At 38.0% G+C, this 23,906-nt stretch overlaps 4 protein-coding genes across 4 annotated transcripts; 2 read left to right on the top strand and 2 right to left on the bottom strand.

Moving 5' to 3' along the window:
* Positions 1-198: 198 nt before the first annotated feature.
* zgc:136858 (uncharacterized protein LOC678543 homolog) lies at positions 199-7,750 on the bottom strand. Its single transcript, XM_020659790.3, has 19 exons — positions 7,599-7,750; positions 7,043-7,144; positions 6,822-6,936; positions 6,567-6,741; positions 5,864-5,975; positions 5,366-5,472; positions 4,809-4,935; positions 4,414-4,534; positions 4,226-4,311; positions 3,906-4,042; positions 3,770-3,829; positions 3,608-3,671; positions 3,435-3,529; positions 3,220-3,348; positions 2,056-2,170; positions 1,828-1,965; positions 1,505-1,671; positions 1,346-1,428; positions 199-1,145 (listed from the first exon to the last, which is right to left on the bottom strand). The coding sequence occupies exons 2-19, from the start codon at positions 7,119-7,121 to the stop codon at positions 950-952; spliced, it is 2,106 nt and encodes a 701-aa protein (XP_020515446.2). The 5' UTR covers positions 7,122-7,144; positions 7,599-7,750; the 3' UTR covers positions 199-949.
* A 1,301-nt stretch (positions 7,751-9,051) lies between these two features.
* LOC110003788 (interleukin-17 receptor A) lies at positions 9,052-14,708 on the bottom strand. The gene is made up of 11 exons (XM_020659355.3): positions 13,405-14,708; positions 13,296-13,317; positions 12,900-13,043; positions 12,684-12,802; positions 12,482-12,602; positions 12,181-12,228; positions 11,938-12,098; positions 11,743-11,817; positions 11,575-11,644; positions 10,406-10,501; positions 9,052-10,320 (listed from the first exon to the last, which is right to left on the bottom strand). The coding sequence occupies exons 1-11, from the start codon at positions 13,501-13,503 to the stop codon at positions 9,407-9,409; spliced, it is 1,869 nt and encodes a 622-aa protein (XP_020515011.2). The 5' UTR covers positions 13,504-14,708; the 3' UTR covers positions 9,052-9,406.
* A 3,397-nt stretch (positions 14,709-18,105) lies between these two features.
* On the top strand, positions 18,106-20,452 carry LOC110003819 (troponin I, fast skeletal muscle-like). Its single transcript, XM_065957042.1, has 6 exons — positions 18,106-18,245; positions 18,349-18,480; positions 18,547-18,636; positions 18,723-18,893; positions 18,978-19,068; positions 20,093-20,452. The coding sequence occupies exons 3-5, from the start codon at positions 18,604-18,606 to the stop codon at positions 19,062-19,064; spliced, it is 291 nt and encodes a 96-aa protein (XP_065813114.1). The 5' UTR covers positions 18,106-18,245; positions 18,349-18,480; positions 18,547-18,603; the 3' UTR covers positions 19,065-19,068; positions 20,093-20,452.
* Positions 20,453-21,452: 1,000 nt separating this feature from the next.
* On the top strand, positions 21,453-23,304 carry tnni4b.2 (troponin I4b, tandem duplicate 2). Its single transcript, XM_020659373.3, has 5 exons — positions 21,453-21,724; positions 21,848-21,979; positions 22,267-22,356; positions 22,462-22,635; positions 22,813-23,304. The coding sequence occupies exons 1-5, from the start codon at positions 21,647-21,649 to the stop codon at positions 22,897-22,899; spliced, it is 561 nt and encodes a 186-aa protein (XP_020515029.2). The 5' UTR covers positions 21,453-21,646; the 3' UTR covers positions 22,900-23,304.
* Positions 23,305-23,906: the final 602 nt, after the last annotated feature.

Genomic DNA, 23,906 nt, shown 5'->3' with positions numbered 1-23,906 from the left:
TATTTGTGCTATACTGAAGTTGAAAACAAACAGTAACAATAAAATGCAATTAAAATTTATTTCATTTCAATAGGATTAAAAAAAAAACGTGTTTCTACAAATGGATTTTTACTAAGATTTTTTTTATTCTTTAACTTTAAGAATTCATTTTAATGCAAAACAGTGTCAGCTCGTAACTATGTTTGTTTCACACACAAAAAAATGTCCCCGCAGTATCTGAAGTAGTTCAATGACCTCGACCTCAATCAGCAGAAAAGTAACATCCCCGCCTGATAATATATCAAAACTTTAGCCTGAAGCACTCTGAAATGGTACATTTGGCGCAAAAGTGCCTTTATTTTTTTTCTTTACTGAAGGACAATTAGAATCCACAACTTAAAAAAAAACAACACAATTTAGCTTAAGAATTTGGCCTGACTGCTTCGTCCACCGCTGTTGTTAAAATGTAACATGAGAAAAATACAAACCTTGTATTTATGTTTAAAAATTTATTTGCAAGAATTTGTTTTCATGAAGTCAAGCAGAGTTGAGACAACCAAAAACCACAACAATTACATTTCTTTGTTCGCATTATATTAGTCAAATTGGCTTTTTATTCACTTCACTTTTGTTTTAAAATGTTTTTCATGGGCTGCTGGTTTGAAGTCAGTTGGTAGAGCAGGCACCCCATCAATAGATGTAACAGTCCTCATTGCACAGCGTCACAGGTTTACCCCCCCCCCCCTCCATCTCTCTCAACTCAGTTCCTGTCTATCTTTAGCTCTCTTGTCCAAAAAAAGGCAAAAGCCCCAAAAATAATCCTTAAAATGACGTTAAATTGCTCAGTCACTATGTTGCATTCGGAGAAATGTCCATAAAGGTCCAAAAATAGAAATAAAGTGAACTCAATATGCACAACACATCCAACCTTCAAAAGTGTATATAGTAAAGTTTCAAAACTAAAACATTTTTAATCTATCCACATGAAGCTGGGTTTTGGCCAAGAAGGAGTCTGAACTTTGTTGGGATCCACTGAGTGTGAAGTGAGTGTGGGGGCGATCGGGTGCGAGGATATCAGGGAGAGCCTTGCAGCAAGGAGTCCCATCCGAACACAGCTGTCTGTGTCACGCTGCTGGAGGATCCCAGCCATTAACGCTCCTGCAAGGCTGAAAACAGAGAGAGAGAGGGCAACTTTAGCTGAGAGGGTTTTTCTCTTTGACTTTTTGACTGATGGATATGTGTGACAGGAATAGGGAGAGAAATAGGTCATGGGAAGTTACAAGTTTGTGAAAGTGATTCAGGGCGAGTTAGTAAAGGAAATAGAAGGAATAGCCAAAAGGAAGAAGGTATGGCAAATTTTCAGCACCTGTCTCCTGCTCCTGACACATTCACCGTCTCCTCTGCTGTCACAGTCACCGCTGGAAAGTGAAGAGCACAGAGCTGCCTCCTCTGTAAACACAAGGTCATCACATTCACTTCCATGGAAATGAACACCGTCATCATTTAAAACAAATATTTTTCTTACCCTCTTCTGTTTTCTTGGCTGCATGTTGACCGAGCCTGCTTCATGTTCTCCACACACCAGCACTCCATTTGCCCCAAGAGTCACCACGAGACAGTGCAGATGCTCCAGGAGGGGGCGTGAGAGAGCAACAGCTGCACTCAGCACCTTGTCAGGAGAGCTCGGAAGCACTGCACCCCCACAAGACAAAAGCACATCCTCAGTTTCAGTCGAACTCTTTCTATATTTTCACAAGAACTCAGCCTGTTAAAACTTCCCCTGCGCACGAGTGAGTAAAAGAAGTCCACAGCTTAAGCGTTAGATAATTATAAATAAATACAATTCACCTTCAGGTGTTGGGAGGCCCAGGGTTGTGTTCATGGTGAACAGCTCTGCCAGGTTTGGGGATGAATACGACAGAGACTTCCAGGCGTCTGAGAGGAAAGGCTTGCAGGCCTTTTCTGAATCAGTGGGCTCATACCAAACTGTGACACAAACCCAGTACATTGTGTTACAATCAATGCAAGCTTTTGTTCATCATTAGGATCATTTAGCATCCGTCACTGTTTGCTTACTATTGATGTTGTGTTTAGCAGCGACTGAGCAAATGTAGTTGATGGTGGTGACAGGAATGTTTCCATCCAGGCAAACAAGAGTGGCTGAAGAAATCTGCTTCTCAAACCGAGACACCTGTAAAAGATATAAATATGAATAGAATGATGAAATTAAGGTGCTAATGTTTAAAACAAGAGGTTCATTCCTGGGGACAACAAGACATTTGAGGAATTGTAAAATACTGACAGTGGGATACAAATTATGTTATGTTAATGTCATTATGTTAATTCAATATTCAATCAATTACTTGTTGTCTGCCTTTTTGTATCTTCTCTTGGAAGACACTGCTTAATTGTCAGTTTTTCTCAATGGGTCCATGATGTAATTAATGAAAGTCCGGCTGCTTTGAAGAACACTGTTAACCTCAGAGAACCATAGCTGAAATATTCAGTATCAACTTTAGCTGACCTAAAGAAATATCTGACAAGTCAACCACAGGCTGAAAACTGTTTAAAAAATGCATATTACATATTTTTCGATTATGTATAAAAACAAACATGACTAGTGAGTGTTTATTAATACATTTGAAAACGGGTTAACTGGTTGTTAAGCTAACAACCCAGCACATTAACTGTTCTGTGTAATGTTTGGATGATGTGAGTCCAGGTAATTCGGCTCCCAGTGAGGCCCGATATTATAACAACACAAATTTAGCTTAAAAACTCACAAAAAAGAAGATGTAAAAACTTTCCAATTCCAACATCAGAGGATTCCTTCAACATCCATAAGGGGGAAAAATATCTCAACTTTTTTTTACGTTTGGGTCTCATAGGGTTAACTAAGCACTGAGTCAATAAATCAGTTACAAATTGAGCCCTGTCCTGTACACAGTGTGAAGAGTTAGAGTTGCCTCCTAGTGGCCATTAGACAGAATGGAAGTTCAAAAGTCTTAAATACGGCTTCAAGATGCAAATCAGATGATTTTGGTAACTTCTTATTAAGCACAAGGTCTGTATGAGTCAATAAGTAGTTAGTCTAATATGAATCTAAATATGGGTATGGTGTGATAAAAACCTTGCAGATTATATATTTCAATAATGAATGGGTATAAATGTGCAGTATCAAAAAGCTTGGTCTAGCCTTAACCTTGCATAAAACATAATAAATATGTAGTTAAAACTTACAAACTGCTCGGTGATTTGCTCGTGTATGTCCATATCTCCCAATCCGAGACTCATTTCTCCACTCTCACCGATAACAACACAGTACGTGGCTGTGCTTTGATCTTCTAGCCTCGCCACACCACTTATGTTCTTAGAGGAAAAAAAGAGAAATTACAGTTTTATGTAAAGGGGATTGTAATCCTGTTTAGGACTCATCAGTTGCTGATGTTACATACCATGTGTTTACAGTAGTTAAACACTGCATCACTGTGTGAATCAGCTCCAGTAGCTGAGATGAGCAGAGGTCTGCAGCCTAGTCGACTCAGGGAGTCTTGAAAGGAAAGAAGCAAAGACGTAGGTGAGACAATCAGATTTGACGTGCATGAAGATAATCAGATAAAAAACAAACCTGCAATGTTCCTTCCTACACCGCCAAATGACTGACACACACTTCCTAGGTTTGTCTGTCCAAACTGAAAGAGGCAAAACGTTTCATAACCATTATTAAACAGTCTAACATGGAAATGCAGTGTTGAGTATTCATACTGTATGTGCTATAAATGAAACTTACAATCAGTGATTCGTTTTTTCCTTTCGCAATAAAATCTACATTTATCCCTCCTATGACAACCTGGGAAAACACAATATTTACATAAATATTGATAATATAAAAATAGAAACCACTCCTCCGTTGTGTTTGCACTTACAATTTCTGATTCTGAGTCAGACGAGTGCTTTCCATAACGATGAGTCTCGCCTCTTGTCAGTCTCTCACTGGTTTGTTTTGACAGTGCGCAGGCTATCTGACTTCCAACTTTTGCATTGTTATGAATGAGAGCAATGTCTGGGAGCATGACAGGATAAGGACATTTCAGGTTTTATAAAACATCAGAAGCCGCTGCACTGCAACATACACCTGCTGGCCAAGACAACAATCTTCTTTGTGCCTTTTTTTGTACTCACATTATTTAAATACAATCAATGTTCTTTAACTCTGTGTCAATGATTCAGATTCTCAGAAGGATACTGGCCTGGAGGGACTTTCCTTTCGTCATCTCGTTGACCTTTTGAAGAATGAACGGCGTCACATCTCTTCCTGTTATACCTCTAGCTCTGAGTCAAAAATAGATAGACAGTCAAAGATAACTTTTTTCAGCTGATATCAACACTTTGTTTGATTCACAGCAGATCACAGCTCACAGATACTCTCTGCACCTCGCCTCTGTCACTGCCGTCTGTATGGCTTCCTCTATCTGCTGGCCGGCTGCTGCATGCTCCTCTGGGATCGGCACGGCGATCAGGACGCCGCTCTGCAGACCCAGAGACAGAGTGCTCACTGCAAAACACACACATCAACATCCATGAAAACATTTTTGTTATTTTGCTTTCACAGAGTTTGGGGTCTAAATGTACTTTCATCTGTTAGGTCACTTCTTCAAGCTTATTTTTAAAGCCATCCTCTCACCTTTTTCTTTCAGATTTATGATGATTTTAAGCATTGTCTTATTTTACCATTTAATGCAGCTCCCTTTAAAGTTTATCTGTATAACCTCCACACCTTTAAGGTCAAAGTAGAAATCAATGTTGAGGATTTAAAAAAGGTGACATACAAATGAGTTTTGCAGCCTCCTCGGGGTCCCAAACTTGGTACGGAGAAGTGAATCCACTTTGTGGAGAGAAGAAGGCTGGGAAATTCTTTGATGCCCCGTAAGTGGCTACGCAGACACCCTGTGTCTCCTAAGAGAAGATGCAAAATAAAAGCAGATAAATATAAGTCCACCTGCTCCCCTTCAACAACCCTTTGCTCAACATCTGTCTTTTTTTCAATTCTCTAAATTAAAATGTAGCATAGACTTATACAAAGAGAAAACATCATGTAGAATCTTCCTGCGTCATATTCGTCACACATTCCACTTTCGCCTTTTTCCTTATCTTTAGGACTTAAGGGTTGTCCTATTGTATGTATGCATGTTCTAAAAAACCCTGTCTATCATGTTTTGTTATTGAGGCTCCACAAATAAAAAAGAACAAAAATCGTTTTTGGTAAACAAAATTGAACTAAGCTACTAAAAGCCAATATAAAAACATGGAGATATCTTTACCATGTTTGACTGAGAGAGAGGTGCCCTTTGATGACATTATTTTATTATTTTTTTAAGATTCTTACAAGGAACTCCAGGGTGCGACCGATGTCCAGAATAGATTTGACTCCAGCGGAGACCACTGCAATGGGAGTCCTGCCAAGCTCTGTGAGATCTGCGCTGATGTCCAGACCTGCAGAAATAACCAATAACTGTAGTGAATCATTTAAAGCCTTTGCACACGATACACTTTGTAATAGTCTTCAAATAACATACATGGAAGTATGCTTTCCAACATAACAAAGACACAAATTAACTGCTCTGACAGTTTTCAGGGTGTCCTTCATTCCTCATAATGAAATAATAGCTTTAAATATGACCTAATCTGGATCATATTTGCATCCTCATCTCTGTCAAATGTCTTTGTCATCAAATAGACACAGAGAGGAAACGTTACTCTTTGTTACTCTTTGTCAGGCCACCAACAAATTAACCACTTTGTTTGTGTCCGTGGTTTGAAAAGTAAGGGAAAAGCAAGTCGTTATTAGTATTTAAAAGAATGAAAAACAAAACTCTCTCTTTACTGTTCTCTCCGTCTCTGTGAACCCCTCCGATGCCCCCTGTGACAAAGACAGGGATGCCAGCTTGATGTGCTGCGATCATAGTGGCTGACACGGTAGTTCCTCCAGAGAGACCCTGAGAAAAAACAAAGAGGAAAACATTCCAGACACCTACGTAAATAAAAAAGTCAGTAAATATGCATGACCTTTTTTTTTTTTTATCAAAGTACAAATTAAACAATCATATCTCTTCTCTATTTTGTCCTGCTTTTCATTTCACTTTTCAGTTCTACTCCTCAACAAGTCAGAAGAGAAATCATCTCCTTTCAGTTTACAGAAACACTTTCATAGCTTTAGATACTTTTAAATATTTACTTTCATAAAAAGCAGACTTTGTGCTCAAAAATATTGAGTTTGTTCAAATTCAAGTATTCATCAGTATATATATATATATATATATATATATACACAAGTACAGCTGTTAAGACAAGCAGATTTATTAATGAGATGATTGACAGAAAAGAATGGGCAGCTGTTTTAGTAATCATCAATTTCATGCAGAATTGCAAAAACATAAATCAAAAAAGTCAAATCAAATATATTATTGGTTCGGAAAAAAATTACTTTCAGCCCTATATTTGAAGTAGTTAAATCGAGATTGTGATTCTTTTACTAGAGGACCTTAATACTTCTTCCAAAGCTGGCGCTGAGTGTGTTGGTGTCTCACCTTGCTGATGACGTAGGGCAGATCACGTCGGGACACCTTCAGGGAGCTCTCACATCGGGCGAGGTGGTCGAGCTCCTCCGAGGACAGACCGATATGGACCTCACCATCAATCACTGCGACTGTGGCCGGAGTGGCTCCTTCAGCTCTCACAATGGCCTCCACCTCCTTGGCTGTTCTGTGTTGATTCACCATCAAAGATTAAAAACCAGTTTGTGCTGCAAGTACAACAGATTGATGAGCCTTTAAAAGGTGTACCTCAGGTTGTGTGGATAAGGCATCCCATGTGTGATGATTGTGCTCTCGAGTGCGACCACAGGTTTGTTTTCTGCCAGAGCCTGTGATACAGGCGTATGAACTCTGAAGAGGCCGTCTACGAGAGGAGGGTTCAAAATCAATCTTATTTCAATGATCAATTTGTCTTGAATTGTGTGTATCATTTGAGATGAAATGTAAAAAAGACATATATTATTATTTACCATTTTGGGACAATCTGCTCTGATACGTTCTGATGCCACTCCGTAGGATGAGTGCAGACGCTCTCTTCAGGAGTCTCATTCTGTTCAGACTTTAGGAAAATCCTGAAAGCATAAAAAAATAAAATAAAATTCTGTGTAGTCAACTGATACATCAAAGTCAAAGCTCTTTCACTGCTTTCAGGCGGATTTAACAGAGGCTACTTCTCCACTCCAGTGCTCCTCCTGCTTATAGACAGGTACAAACAAAAAACTGGGATTTAGCAATGATTTGAATGTTTGTTGAACAGTTTTGAAGATTTAAAAGGTCCAAGAAAGTTTTAGACTTCAAAAAGAGACTGGGTATAGAAAACCATTCCCCATTTACAGTGGACATTCAAAAACTACAGCTTTAATAACAAAGTCTACTCCTAAATGTACTTTTTAAACCTCCTTCATTTTACAGAGATCTTTTCATGATGTATCCAACACATTCTAAAAATCTGAGCTCAACTGATATGAAGGAAATATATTGAACACAGTGACTTCCTTGTCAAAATCTAAACAATAAACAACATACCTCTGCTTCTTTAGGTTAAAATCGAAGCAGCTTTCCGCTTGAATCGCACCCTACAGAGTGTTTTTTGTCACTACAAGGCACACGTCCAGCTCAGCCATGGTGAGGATTTTCTTTGCTCCAGTTCTCCACTTTGTTCCCACCACCCTCCCCCCTTTTTTGGGGCCACTCTCAGAAACTGACATCCACATTCCTGAGCTGATTGTTGTCTTTTTTTTTTCTCACTGAATGTAAGCACTCAGCTCAGCTAGTTAACATGGATCACACTGGGAGTGACTCACCTGAGACACAAAGTTAAAAGTAAAAAATGAAAAGTGTCAATCAATTCTAGACTGCAGATGCTTTGCCGAGTATTGCCCGCTTTGTCTTTCACCTCATCAATGACTCTGAGTGCATAAGAGATAAATGAAGCCATCTGTGAAAGTGCCTTTTAAACAAATGTTATAATGACCTTATTTCTAAAAGCATGCTCTGTACTCCTGAAGAAGTATAGACTATTTATTAAACATCATTTAAAAGTACACAGAACATACATTCAGTCACGATATTACTGATAAATCACTTTACAACAGGGTTTGGTGCTTACCTTCTTAACTGCAACAAAAATGCTGTAAACTTTGCCCGGGGGTCCGAACTTTGACCCCGACATTGTTTACACAGCCCAAACTCATCAAACACAGATCCCTGGGGTCTTAACTAAACTGGTGTTACCTCCAGAGTAAAAGTATGTGATAGTAAACGTCAAAACAAGAATACTTTTGGACTGATATAAACCAAGCAGACACATTAAAAAAACTAAACCACTAAAGTAATCCTGATTGTGAATAATCCTGATAATGAATGATCAGCCTGTTGAAGTGGTGCAGCAGTATAAATATCTTGGTACTGTGATCAACAGCAAACTATGCTTTGAGCCCCATGTTGAAGCTCACCAGCGTATGTAGTTTTATCGACACTACTTTTATGAAAATGCTTTATTCTTGTTTTATTGAATCTGTCCACACCTTTGGTTTTATCTGCTGGCACGGCGCACTTTCCTTGAAACAGAAAAATTGGCTGCAGGGAATCGTTAAAGTGTGCAGCAAGATTGCTTTTACTGAACTGAACAATCTTCATGACCTGTGTAAAGTCAGGTCATTGAAAAAAGCCCGTCTTATTATCCCATCCCTTGAACTGTGAGTTCATGTTGCTGCCATCAGGGCGCAGATACAAGCTGCCATTTTGCAGAATGAACAGACTTAAAAAATCCTTCATGCCTGCTGCGATCAGTCTGGTCAACGACCACATGTAATTGTGATTTGTTTTTTTGTCTTCTTGTTGTTTTATTTATTGTTTGTTGGCTGTGCCTCTTTTACTGCTGGCTGTACACCAAATTGCCCCTCGGGGATAATAAAGATACCTTGAACCTGTCTCCACATTTTTCATTTCTTTTTTTAAACCCACAGGGAGACTAACGTTTGACAAGACTCTCATTTATTTGTTCAAGTCGTATGAGTACATTACATGTTTACATTTACACTGCTGACTTCTCTCTCTTTTCTTGCTTGTATGATATTGTCATTCATTGGAGAATATTTAAATAGCTCATTAGCTTCATTCTCTATTGAAGGAGATCTTTGTAGATTGTTGTAATGAACTGCTGTACCATTATTGATGATGTTGGCACTCCATAAGGTTATATGAGATTTAAAGGGGGGAAAGGGAAAGAAGAAAAATAGTTTACATCATAAAACCAGAAAAAAAGCAATAAAAGGAACACTTGCTTTGCGTGTATTTATCAAACTGTTAAATGTCTCAACTGTCTGGAGGTTTTAGATTAAAAGAGGCTTGTATTCAGCTGTGATGTGCATGTGACACTCTTCACTCAAATTCAGTACATTTATAGTAAAACCACTTTCCTGTGTCTCTACAGGACTGATACAACCTGCAGAGCCAGGTTCACAACCTGTATTGAAGGTTGTAGTTATTTTTGCTTCCTGACAGATCTGAGCTGAGCTCTCCTCGACTTCCAGCTCTGAACTCTCCAGTAGCTCTTCTTCAAACCACTGTGGATGCTCCAGCTGGTACACTTGAAAAGCCTCTATGGCATCCTGCAGGTCTCTGCCTGAGGGACAGTGGTGGTACTCGCCCTCTGATAGACCTTCGATGTGGTTCACACTGCCTGGCTTGTGCTTTTCGGTGTCTAGGATCCTGAAAAAGAGCTCTTCAAACTGTTTCATCAGCTTGTATCGTACAGTAATGTGGAAAGGTGAAGGCACGTCTTCCTCAGAACAGACGTCATCAAAGTAAGCCACGATGTACTTTTCAAATGATGCAGATCGGATGAAATGTGGGACCATGAGGCTGAGGGCCGGACTGAGCATGTCACCTACAAGTGAGCGTGCATCCTCTCGCAGAAACACCTGTCTGTCTCCACACATGGCTCGCCATTTGGCTTGAACTCCTTTTGAGCACAGGAAGAGTATCTTATCTGAAGACCTTTCTATTTCTCGTCTGTGCCAGTCTAACCACTGGATTCTTCCCATCACTCCCAGTCTAGTAGAGTCCAGCAGATCCAGGACCACTTCAGTGCCACATTTGGTCACCAGGAAGGCACAGAGCTTGAGAACAATGTTTTTGTATAAAGGATGGTCCAGGGAGTAAATGATGAGAACTCTTTTTCTCTCCTGCACTTTGAAACGTTCTGGCTGTTCTTCATCAGCGCATGAGGATATGATCACAGGCTCTGAGAGAAGAGACATTTCATTGATTAATAATTCATTCAAGCTGCAATTTTTTGTTCAACAAAGAGAAATAATCAGAATGCAGACCTTCATGAGATGCGCTCCACACTAAAAATGCAAGAAAAACACCAATGACAAACAGCCCAACAGCAGTCTTTATAAACAAGGTCCGTGGTGGATAATCTGAAACGACCAGAAAGAAAAAGAAAGTGATTAAAAGTGATTTACAACCTGGCGGTTTAGATCAATCCAGACGGTCTTTCATTAATCAGAGACAATTGAAAGGTAATTAACGGCTTGTTGAAATACAAGCACAATAAACTAATGTTCTGATACAATAAACAAGCCTTAAAGGAATATGCAACTTTTTGATCCAGTAGATCCTTGAGCACCAGCATGAAACCAAAACAACTCGAGCTGCATTGTTGTGTTAGTATGCTAATGCTAGCGCTCTTTAATTTGCTTGTAGCTTGACACTGCATGTCAATTTACACAAAATGACCAAGATCTAAAAAAGCTTACTTTTATACGCAAGGGGATGAGCCGGTTGGCCGTCCCGTCCATGTAAACACGCTTTAGATACGGCTCACACAACATCACAGACAGCGGGACTCCGGTGTCACACTCATTGTAGACAGTCATGACTCACACAGTGATTTTCAGAGGATTTACTTGATTTCTGTTACATTTATGTGTACAATGTTGCATATCCAGTCTTTAAGGATTATGAACAAGTGATTGAATGATTGTCTGTATTTGCGCATACGGATGGGAACGGTCCCCTTCAGACAGATTTTAATCCATCTGGATTCAGGTCAGGCCAAAAAACATCTCATGACTGACTGAGAAACATGTTCAAGAACTGTTTCAGGACTTTTCTTCAACAGTTTTGTCTTGAAGCGGTCATCAAAGGAGTATCAAACAAACTGTGAGGCAGTTCTCATTGGTTACAAAAGGTTATGAGTTGGCTATTGAATCCTGTCATGCCAAATGTCTGAGTGCTATCTTCACTTCAATGTTGTTTGAGTTGTATGTTAGAACTACGAAGCTGCATAGCCAAACAGACTACAGCAATGTCACACTTTTCATTGCTCTGCTTGTTTGAAGCATCCAGTAGTAATTTGGTCTAGTCCCATTGATAACAACCCTTCAAATCTTATTTGTACTTCGAGGTTCCTAGCTACTCTGCATACATTACTGTATAACTCTAGCTAACTGTCTAAATTGGTAAAAAAAAAAAGAAAAAAGGTACTTACATTGGCAGTAATTCAGTGTATTCTCCCAAATCAAACAGTCATTCTTGCATCGAATGAAAAATGGATGAATCTGAAGAAGAAGCAGAGTATATTGTGAAATTTACAAGAATAATAACATTACCAACCTTTATGTATGGGACATTAAACTAGACTGAGAACTGAACTTACCGTTATCAACATGTCACACTGAGAGAGCTCCCACAAATCAAACTCAAATGGCACATTCAGATAGGTTCTGTTTTCCTTTACAAGGGAGGAAATGACAGTGAGAAACAACTCCTTGTGTGTTAATGCTAACAAAGCAGTCTGCATTGTTGTAATCGATGATTTAAAACTGTTAGAGACAGATAGAGTATAACATACCTTTGAGATATTCTCTGAGCGAAGCAAACTATGACTCTGGATCACAGAGACTTTGTACATCTCTGAGTACTGTGCCGCCTCAAATCCCAAAACAAGAGATAACTTTTTATGCTCCCTATCAACAGACAGATTAGACCTCATGTGAGGATCCCAGAGACTACCTGAAATAATCAGAAATGCAGATTTTATTCCCCTAGAAGTCTCACAACAAAACGTATGAGATTTAAAGATTGTTATCTTTACCATTTTGCAGACACGGTAGAGACTTTTGGATCCTCCTGTCACTACATCCTGCTTATGACAGAGATATAGATTAAGATATCTGTTATATACAGAAGAAGTTAGTGAAAAGTGAAACATGCCTGAACACTCACGAGACACTTTAAGACACTCTTGGATGCAAAACAAAGCAATTTTACACATCCAAAAGATGTTGTTGATTCATATTGTTGTAATGATACATTCAACATTTCTGTCAAAAAGAAACAACCTGTAGAGATACCTGAACACAACATATAATCATTACATATTGTTTATTGCTCACCTGGGATGGCAATTTGCTTTTCAATCCTGTAGTCTCCAATTTCAGGTTCTGGTAAATTAAAAACGGACACTGTGTACGTCCTACCTGGTTCAACCACAACGCCATCCAAAGAAAAAATCCACTTAAGAGAAAGAAGAAGTCTTAGTTGTCTTGTTATTAACTTTTATGATAAGATAATAATATTAAACAAATACAATCTCACCCTCTCTTCCCTTGGATTGAACACTTTGTAGATCCCGAAAGAATACTGCACACACATACTTTGATTTGTAGTATCATCCTGAATCCTTATCACTGATCCACGAAGTTTGCGTATACCTCCTGGGAAAGAAAGAATGTATCATTTGACATGAAAGATTCCACTAGTTAGATAGTCATATTTTGTGGTATCAGAACAGCAGAGATGATCATCATTTACCATTTAGCAATGGCTTCCACGTCACATTAACGACAGAATGAGGCTCATCATCGTCCATCCAGATTCCCACATGATCAGAATCCCAATCCGGGCCGGTGGGAGCTTCTTTTCTCGGTACCATCATGTGGCTCTCTGAGCAGTTTTCTAAAATTAAGGGAACAATGTGTATAAAGTATAATGTTGTTAATGTATTACATGACTGTTTTATTATATATGATGGAAGCCAAATCAAATAATTGTCTTTTCCCAGCAAGAAATTACAACAGCAAGCTAACAATAACAACCCTGTGATGTTTGGAAGAAACCCAGTCAACTGCAAAAGTTATGTCAAACAAAATGCTAATGCAATATAATAGTTGGACTTTACTTTACTGAATTGAAAGATAACCAACTTACCAATTTCACATTTCTTCAGACCCTGAAAAAAAAAGAAGAGAGTTTCTTTCATTTTAACTTTTTCAAAATTGCTCACGTACTAATTTTCCACAACTGAGTGAGTACTCACTGGTTGACGGCAGTCCAGACGCTTGTCTAGAGTCCTGAGAGAAGACCAGTCCGCTAGTCCCGCAGTCACACAACAGAGGAAAAAAAAAACATGGTTCATTTTGGTGGAGCTGCTGTGACTCCGCAACACAGAAGGACAAGCTTTAAAAACTCAAGATTCAACAAAAATAGTTAACTCAATGTGGGAAGTGTGTCGGGTCTTTTGCTACGACAACACAAAGAAGTCTCACTCTGATCTCATTTCAGCCATTGTTAGTTGTTGTATGTTTATCAGGTTCTAAAATCTGACTACAAAGGAAGGATGCTTTTTTTTTTAATCTCATGTGGTTGGTAGTTTCCTTTGTCTCTGCACAGACAAGACAAATACTGCACGTTCAAACTGCATTTTTAAGAAGTAGGTGTGTATCAAGAAAGTTAGTTTTTTGTGTAAATGCACATTAGATTGATGCCAATTGTAAAACATTGAAACACCAGTCACTAGAGGGCAGCAGTGGCCAAGCTTAAAGGATCAAATGTCTGCTATGAACAGTTTATACTGCATGTTAGAGTCTGAGAAAAGGGTCACAGTTAATTGCTGTACAAAAACTCTGTCACATACAAAGAATGAAGTAGCTAAACGAACAAAAAACTAATTTTGGTACTATGATTAAACTGTTTTTTTTAAGGAAAATTAAGTAGACAGGAAATAATAGAAGTTAGAAATGTTATAGGATCCCCTGCATATTAACAAAGGCTGTATTTTCTATACAAGTTACAGCGTTTTCTAAGACTAACACCTCCAGAGGTCACCAGGAGGACTTCACTTAAATCAACACCCAGCCTGACCTTACAAAGCACCCAGGAAACTAAACCCACAGGTACACACATCTCACAGGATCATCACATGAAGCCAACTCACAGCCTCAGGATTATGACCATTAAACAGACTTGTTTACCGGGGATTAAATACTATAGGACAACAATCTGGCTGTTACTATGTGTTAATTCCTGTCACTTTGTCTCAGCTTTACTGTGTCTCCTCCTACTGGACGTCGAGCTCAGCCGTATCACTTTACATAACACTAAGAGAGAAACACAGACAGTCATGTGCCACAGAAAGCAGACCAGAATAGACTGTCGAGGTTGTGTTTGATCTCTCCACTGTATGAGAATGGCTGACAAATATTCTTGCTACGGTGGCCTTCATTTTCAACTGCTGTGTTCAGGATTTGGTCAACAGAATTAAGCATTTATAAGCAGCAGATACAAACTTAAGTAATAGACAGATGATTATAAATGATACAACAGTATAATGCAGCTTTGATAAGATACCTCCTATGAAGAACATAGCTGATAACAGAAGTTACGTTTTTTTGTCATTGATTCTGTTTGCATTTATTTTTTACTTGTTTGTTTTTTGTTCATTTTAAGGTTTAATATCAACCTGCCTAAAGACCGCAAATGAAAAATGTATTGATTAATTTCCAATGGATTTTACTGAATATGTGTTGCGTGTGATGAATAAATGATGTAAGTACAATTAAGCCTTTGTTTTTATACGATAAGTTACAATACAAATAGGACAGGAAAGGATGGACAAAACAAGACAGGACAGGACATTTTATTTACACATTATGTATAATGTGTGAGTGGAAAGCTGTCATTTTCAATACTAAAAATACTCGAGTAATCCAACAAGTTAACAGTTGAGTGGATGTATGTGGTGTAATTGTCGTCATGGGGCTTTCAGACACATTTTATTATCCTTCTAGGACCAGAGTGTTATAAAAGGCAGATCAGGAGCCTCTTTCACGGTTATATTTAGTCACATTGCGTTCATGCTCGGCTCTTTGGCATTTAGCCCTAAATATTATAAATACATCTATCTATCTATCTATCTATCTATCTAAAACAAGTGTTATCCTGAGAAACTTTACTAAAACAGCAGGTCTAACTCAGACAATTTGTTATATTATGCTTAAGTTGTGCCCTTACAGTGACCTTTGACCTCTCATCATCATAGATCTAATCAGTTCAACCTTGAGTCTAAGTGGCATGCAAGAAAGGAAAAGAAAAGAAAGGAGAGTTGATGAGAGACAGTGTCAACAGGTTTTTTTATTTTCAAACAGGGTTTGAAAATAAAAATGCCTGTGACCACGTCTCCGGAGGCTCAATCGAATATAATCAACGGTCTTTATGGCGTGTAAATTACTTCAGAAAAGTAAATACATTGAAACACGGTTTGTGAATGTACAACACTCTTTAAGAACATTTTCATGTGTTTATTCCTGTTTGGTATTATATTGTATAAACAGGTAATAAAAATGGTCTGTGCTTGCTTCTTACTACTTTATAGTATGTCATGTTTTTATAATACATTTCACAGTGTTTCTATGGTTCTTATATATGTTAAGAAGTGAAATTAAAAATAGCTTTGTATCAGATTTTCAATAGTGCCTGACATTAAAGCTTTAGAGTCACACTGTTCATTCTTAGTCACGCTATGTTCACGTCTTTGGGGATAAATATCAGCCTGTTTGTCCACAGAATGAAATATCTAAACAAGTATTACTTGCATTTTCTGTGACATAATACACACATCCATGGCCCTTAAAAGATGGATACTACATACTTATTTTATTTAGCACCATCATTATGCATGTATTAAAGAAATAATAACAGTCCCATTAGCCTCGGCTGTGCTTTGTGTTTAGTGCTAGTATCAAAACTTTGTGATTCTAGCATGCAGAATTTAGCATTTAGCCTAAAACTAGTCTTAGAAAATAAACTGTGCACTTCAACCTATCAACTCTATTTAAACTCGTAAAAAAAAAAGCAACTTTAAAACTTAAAACAACTGGTGTTCGATGAGAGCCTTTTTTTTTTGCCAGTGCAACCCATGACCTGAAGCTAAAAAGCAAAGCGCCTTTGGGCAGCTGATATCTGCAGAGAGGAACAATCAGCTGTCACTTAGGTGAGGTATGAGTGAAGTGTCCTCTTGTGCAATGCTATCACATGAAACAAATGGGTCATGGGTTGAGGGCAAATCAAAACGGGTTGCATTGTGATGCTGGAATTGTCAGGTGGGACAAGGGGTCTATTTTAGTTAGCCATTCACAGTTCAGACTTTGAATACATAAATCTTTCACTAATAACCATATAGTGCTTTTTCTTTTCTCACCGACTCCCTGCTGTTTCTGCCTTCACTGATTTTCTCTCGCCTACAAGGTAAGATTCATATCAAATTATCAACCTGTGCTATTTATCACAGCCAAATAAAAGTCAATCAGATTTATTATGGGCAACAGAGGTGGCTCTTTAACCTGACGAGGCAGAAGACTGAGAGAGCAGTCCTGGTATCTAAGTGCCCGTCTGTACGGTTAAATGTTTGTCCTGATTAAGTTCAGTCCGGTTTTATTGTAGCAGGTATTGAAGAGTGCATATCAGCATGCCCCTGACACGGCTGGTATTTATGTGAGGGAATCTCTGCTATGCCGTTACTTTTGTCAAGGTCTTCAAGTAGCTCCTCGAACGTGGCTCTCCGTGGTTGACTTCTTGATGATCTCTTGATCCTCTAAGTGAGGAAATGTAACCTGAGGATTAAACAGCCTGCCACTGTCTTGGTGCCGGGTAACAGCACGCTCGACCCATCGATGTAGACAAAAATCTGGTGTGATAAGTGATGATTGCTCTCTCGTATGAAGTGGCAACCTCCTGGGTTCAGGGGCAAGACTGCAGGCTTCCTAAAATTGTCTCGCTGCTTTACTTGTGTAGCTTGATTTTCGCACCCTGTCAGGCTGGCTTATTTTAAATTGGATGTATTACAGTGATGTGTCAGAAGCATTGACATGTTTAAATAAGTCTCTAATAGCTACAACTATTCATTCAGTAGAAACGCACCATGAAAGACATACAAAGGGGAAATAATGTCGATCGAAAGCGAATACTAAAAAGAAAACGAAGGAAAAAAGAAAATGCCAAAGAAAATATGATAAAAAGAAAATGGCGGAGAAAAGATGAGAGAGATGTTGTTGTTTTTCACTTTGTCCATAATGTGGAACTAAAGCCTTGAAGTTTAAATAAATGCATTTAATGACTTAAAAAAACAAAACAGAAAATAAGGAGTGTAGTGGATCTTGAAGAACAGACGTTAAAGAGACATTTTCTTTTTTTATGAACTGTCACAATGTCCACAGGTTTGGTGTTGTTCTTCTCTTGGCTGCCAAATCTAAGGTTTGGTGTTCTCTGGCATCATCGAGCTCACAGCAGCTGCTTGGACAGAGCCGAGCATGAACGCAATGTGACTAAATATAACCGTGAAAGAGGCTCCTGATCTGCCTTTTATAACACTCTGGTCCTAGAAGGATAATAAAATGTGTCTGAAAGCCCCATGACGACAATTACACCACATACATCCACTCAACTGTTAACTTGTTGGATTACTCGAGTATTTTTAGTATTGAAAATGACAGATTTCCACTCACACATTATACATAATGGGTGAATAAAATGCTTGTAACACAGCTAAAATGAGTTTATTTTTCTGCTCAACAGGGACTGTAAGCTGCAGATATGTCTGAGGGGTAAGTACCTGCCTCTAATAAGAGACATATTAAGCACACTTTAAAGATATAAAACAATAACAATATGAATCTCTTTGTCTGGTTTCCTTGTCAAATCATGAAGACCGGTGAGTCAAAATTATTTTAAGTCATTCATTAATCAATATTGAGTCAGAATAATGATTTCAAGCCTTAAAATGTCACCTAACCACTTTACTAATGACTATTTGATATAAAAAGTATCTCATCCTTCTGACAGAAGAAGCAGAAATATTCAGCAACACGCCGGCTTCATCTGAAGGTCGGTATTGTCTTATGAATAGCATTCAACAGAATGCTGCTTGATCCAAGGTAGCTTTAGCTTTTTTTGTATCCATGCTAATTAGCACCTCACTATCTTACAGTCCAAACTGCTGAAGAAAGCAGCTTCTTTGCTGGTTGCTGAGTGTGAAGAGAAGAAACAGGAGAAAGAAAGAGTCATAAATGAATCTAACCCTCCACTTAAGCTGTCAGGCCTCTCGGCCCAGGAGCTCCAGGTACTGAAACACTAAATCATGATGGTACAGTCTTTCATGGTTTGATGGTTTCGTCTTTCTCGACAGGATCTTTGCAGAGAGCTTCATCAGAAGATCGATGTCGCGGATGAAGCGCGTTACGATATGGAGATTAAAGTAGGAAGAAATGAAAAAGAGGTACGGTAAAACTCCGGTACCAAAACTTATTAAAACATTGACTTACCTCACATGGTGTTGCAGCTGATATGATGATTGTGGCACAGATCCAGACACTGAGTCAGAAGATCACTGAGCTGAAGGGGACAAAGAGGCCCAACTTGAAGAGGGTGAAGAAAACTACAGAGGACATGCTGGGCGCGTGCACGGACACCTCCAAACTCAGGAAGTCTGATTTCAAGGCCAACCTAAAGACAGTGAAGAAGGAGGACGAAAAGGTAAAGTTGTTAACAGAGATATCTGTCCTGAACTTTAAGAAACAGATTTAAAGAGAAGATTCAAATCTAATCTCTCTTTTGTAGAGGGAAGAGGTGACTGACTGGCGTAAGAACGTGGAGGCCATGTCTGGTATGGAGGGAAGGAAGAAGCTGTTTAATGCTGGACAATAAGAAGGTGCTTATGGGAAACAAGGCAACAAATCACTTTTTATTAACATGTAACACTTGTCTCACACCTGTGGGACAATTCTTTGAATGCAGACAGAGTAGGGCTTCACAATGACAAAACTCTAGCAATTAAATAGTAATCAAGACGTGGAGGTTAGAATATAATAATCATCATAACGATAAGCAAATCATGCGGTACTACTGCAAGGGGATATACTTTGTTACACACATACTTCTATTTTAAACAAACTGTAGGAAAAAAATGACATTGACTAAATTACATAAGTAAAAAAAGGAAACACAAGAAGCAGGAATATCCACAAGTTCAGAGTAAGAGGTTACAAAAAGTTACACCAGCCTGATCTACATTTGTGTTTATTGAAGTTATCTTTTATTCATTTTCTTTGGTAAATTTCAGACTCCTCCCGTCTTTTGCCATCATCCACGAGCCGGGTTATGACAACAGGGTGGTGTTTGGTTGATTATTTTGTCCAACAAATGTTAATCATTCTTTAAAAGAAAATGATTTAAAACCCAAGCCCTTCAGCAGAATCTAATCAGATTTGTATCCAGGCTGACTTTGTGATATCAGCACAGACCATTCAGATGTTCACCCCTATTATCAGTATCTGTGCGTGCATATAGACTGCAAGTTATGAGACATGACTTACAGGTTCATTTGCTTTCGAAAGTGAGAAATACTTTCATAAATAAGAAATATATGCATGTCCTCATACAGATCCATCATAATCAGAGAACAGATTTCATGATCAGCAGCTTTATTAGCAGTGTAGCTTTTTAAATTGGGCTAAAATCGAATGTCTGTAATAATATAAGCCCTGTTCTTTGTTAATATGCTTTCACTCCCCAAACAGGCTGCATCCCATATGGATTTGCAGCTTTCATACCATCCTGAGTAGAATTTGAGTTTATTTTAACCGGACCAAACTAGTTCAGTTGAAAGCACTTTCCCATTCGCGATGTTGCAAACGTTTCTTTCAGTGAAACCCCTTTGTTCATCTCACTTTCAGAATTCAAGAAGATTTCCATCACCGGATGGAATAAAACTGCTTTTGTATGGACTGATGTCAACAACAGGCACTTTGAAAAGATCAAAAAGAATTCATCCTTTAAAAAAAATCTGTATGAAAACACTTTTTAGTCATCTTGATTTCATGTTAACTTTCTTTAAAGAAAATATCACTGTCAACATAAAGGTATTGACATACATTGTTGAGTTTGTAGTACCCATTCAGTATTTATTAAGTGCAGAAACGACTCGTTTGCTTTTGGAGTCTTTGTTTTAAAGTGCAGTATTAGCATTATACAGATGATGGCGCTGTCACACTTTCTGTACCACACGTGATGCTGATTAAACAACCAAGACAACTTTTCTGTTTGAGTTCTCCAGTTTGTACAGATCCCCAGATTTGATATTAATTTCAAATGTTTTCAATCAGAACAATGTTATCAATCTACAAGCAAAAAAACTAAAAGATGTTCATCATCAGAGGGGCAAGGCTGCATCCAGTACTCCCAGTGTTTAATAACAGCTGTAAACTGGTAAACCTGGTGTTGTGGGAGCCTTGTAGAAGTGTAGTGATATACAGTATGCTGGCTCAGGACACAGGGGGCTATTTTAGTTGGCCACTCACAGAAGGCAAGAGGAGCCATTAAGTTTGACTTGAGTTTTCTACCTGTCATTTCAAGACAGCCGCTGCTCACCTCTACAGGTTTTCTTCTGAGACATTAAAAAGGTATGTTGAGTTTTCTCATGGTGATACTTTAGCTGTAGAATATATCTGATCGTTTCACCTGTGGAATTTACCGAGAAATATTTAAGCACAGCAGGAGGGTGATGTAAAAACATAAGCATGGGAAATCCTAAATGTATTTTTGAATACAGTTTGACAAAATATAAGATGTAAAAAGGACAATTATATTTATATTGTATTTAAGAGATGTTTCGCTTATTTACATCCTTCATATGTTTGACTCAATCTTTGTTAAAAAAAAAGTTCATTTGGATTTTTATCATTGAAACTATCTGCAGCACTCCGGCATACACAGTGTTTATTTCAAAGGCTTAATATTGGTATGTTATCGTAATGCACTGTCAATTACTATAACTCAACAATAAGTGAAGGACTTAACTGGTGCATGAATCATAGAATCATTCAATATTTGTGGGGCTGTTTTTTTAATTTTATTTTTACATAAAAGCTGAGTTTACTAATGTTTAACAATTTTAAAAAATAAACTACCATAAGTGCCTGCACGACTGTACTGCTGCTACTGCAACTAATTCTGTGTATACTATCTCACGCATCTGATTTACATATAAATGATGTAATTTTTACAGACAGAGACCAACCATGTCTGAGGGGTAAGTTATGATTTGTATTCATAATGCTATTTAGTGTCAGTAAAATCTGAATTATTGAAATCTTTATCATGTTGATGTTACATTTCTAAACATTTTCCTTTACATATCATCATTCCCACCACAGAGGGGTGAGTCATTCACACGTTGATATTGTTCATCAAAAGAAAAAGCTTTGGGATGTATTCTTGTCTGACACCTGATGATAACTTATTTTTGTTTTGTACTTATTTTACAGAAAAAGTCAAAGATCTCTGCATCTCGCAGACTGGCCCTCAAGGTATTGTCTTTACTGTCTTTATTCAAAATGTTGTCACAAATAAACCTGCATGCAACTGTCCACAAGTTCACAATGAAAAGTGAATCTGTGCCACAAAGTAAACCATTATTTCCTTTTTTTAAGACCAAGATGCTGAAAATGGCAGCTGTGATGTATGAGAAGGAGCTAGAAGAGAAAAAGCGGGAAAGAGAAACTACTCTGAATGAGAGACTCCCTCAGCTTCAGCTGTCTGGTTTATCCCTTCAGGACCTTCAGGTATGTGCAGGTCACTGCATTAACCATCCGTCACACTACAATGCAACAACATCCCTGAGATTCTCTACTAGTAAGAATCCCTGTGACATAAATACAGAAGATGCCTTTCTTACAGCATGTTCATATACAGAAGGTTCAGCGTTGTCTACACTTTATACTTTGGGCTTCTAGCCGACACTATAATTAAAGGAAAATATTTCACTATTTCACAAATTCAATACTCTCTTATAACTGTTTGTTATTTATTTTGGGAAAATTACATAATATGATGCTCTGTCTGTTTGCAGGCTCTGTGCAAAGATCTGCACCATAAGATCGATGTTGTAGATGAAGAACGCTACGACATTGATTCAAAAGTGTCCAAAAATAACGCAGAGGTAAACTATTTTTTTCATTTTCATTAAGTAGGGATTGAGATTTGTTTCAAACTGGCTGTGCACAACGGAAATCCTTTTATTAATACCTTGAATTATGTCCTGCAGATAGCCAACCTGTCCCAGAAGATCATTGAGCTGAAGGGTAAGATGAAGCGACCTGCTCTCAAGAGGGTGAAGATCTCCGCTGACGCCATGCTGGGAGCTCTGTTTGGCACTAAAGTCAAAGAGTCTGTGGACTTCAAGGCCAACCTCAAGACTGTGAAGAAGGAGGAGGAGAAGGTAGGTGTTGTTACTGTCACAGCTTTCCAGATTAATTATGTAAACCTTCATATTTATCAAGATTAAGTCACGCCGGTTTGACCCCATGGTTTTAAAATCAGATTAGGTTCGATATACGTTCACATAACGAGGTAATAGTCATGTTATTTAAGTTTTTTTTCTTCTTCTTATGAACAGAAAGAGGAGGTGACTGACTGGCGTAAAAACGTGGAGGCCATGTCTGGCATGGAGGGCAGAAAGAAGCTCTTCGATGCCGGACAGTAGACTTTATATTCATAAACATTTAAATATGAATGCTGTTGAACACTTGACAAAAATAGAGAGGAAAGTAAAGTTAATATATTTTCTCATAATAGATCATCTGCAGTGATTTTATGGTTGTGTAAAGTCTTTTACAACATGCAAAAAGATGTTAATTCAATAGATGGATGTTGTGTGCATTTTGCGTTTAAACGGGTTATACCTTGTGTCGTTTTCTAGTGTTGGCACAAAACTTAAATTTAAAATCACATAAAGTAAACTTAATTATCTTAAATGTCTTCATGTTCGTAACATAAGCATGCAGCTAACGTTTTGGTGTCTTAATTTTGAAAAAGTTTTGAAAAGAACTGTTTTTTTCTGTTGAGATAATAAATTCTTCTGATCAACAAACAAAACTGATGCTGCAATTTTCTTCTAAATACGAACATGTTTTTCAAACTGGTGCTCTGATACTTGTGGAATGGGGACACGATACATTAAGAACTATAAAACTTACGTAAATAGGAGGATCACATGTTCAAGGCTGAAATAAAGCGCTCAGTTAGTTAACATTACTGATAAAGAAAATAAATCTGCAACAACATCCATACATTGTTTTGAACTTTTTCTTATGTTTGCTAAAGTTCCACATTTACATATTAAACAAAACAAAATATCTTTGATTGTTGATAAATTCAAAATATGCAACGTAAAGACATCGATGGCCTGGGAAATATATGATTCTCACTGTAATCATATATTCGCTGAATCTTTAACTAATGAGCAAAAAAAGGATCAAATTACATTTGAAATTGTTGCTGTGTTAGTTATAATACAAACCACGTCTTCATTATTCTTGCACAGTGTCAAACTTCTAAGCCTGTGTAAACCATCAATGAATCCATTGATACCCGTACAGTTCTCTACCAAAGGTATCGATAACTCTCTCAAATCTTCACATCACAGCTACGACTGATTTTCACATTCAAATTTATTTGACCACTGATTGGAAATGTGCCTTTTTTAACAAA

This window comes from Labrus bergylta, chromosome 7, assembly GCF_963930695.1.
Source record: "Labrus bergylta chromosome 7, fLabBer1.1, whole genome shotgun sequence".
Lineage (NCBI taxonomy): Eukaryota > Metazoa > Chordata > Actinopteri > Labriformes > Labridae > Labrus > Labrus bergylta.
The sequence above is the reverse complement of the archived record's forward strand: the minus strand, read 5'-3'. Positions and strand labels throughout refer to the sequence as shown.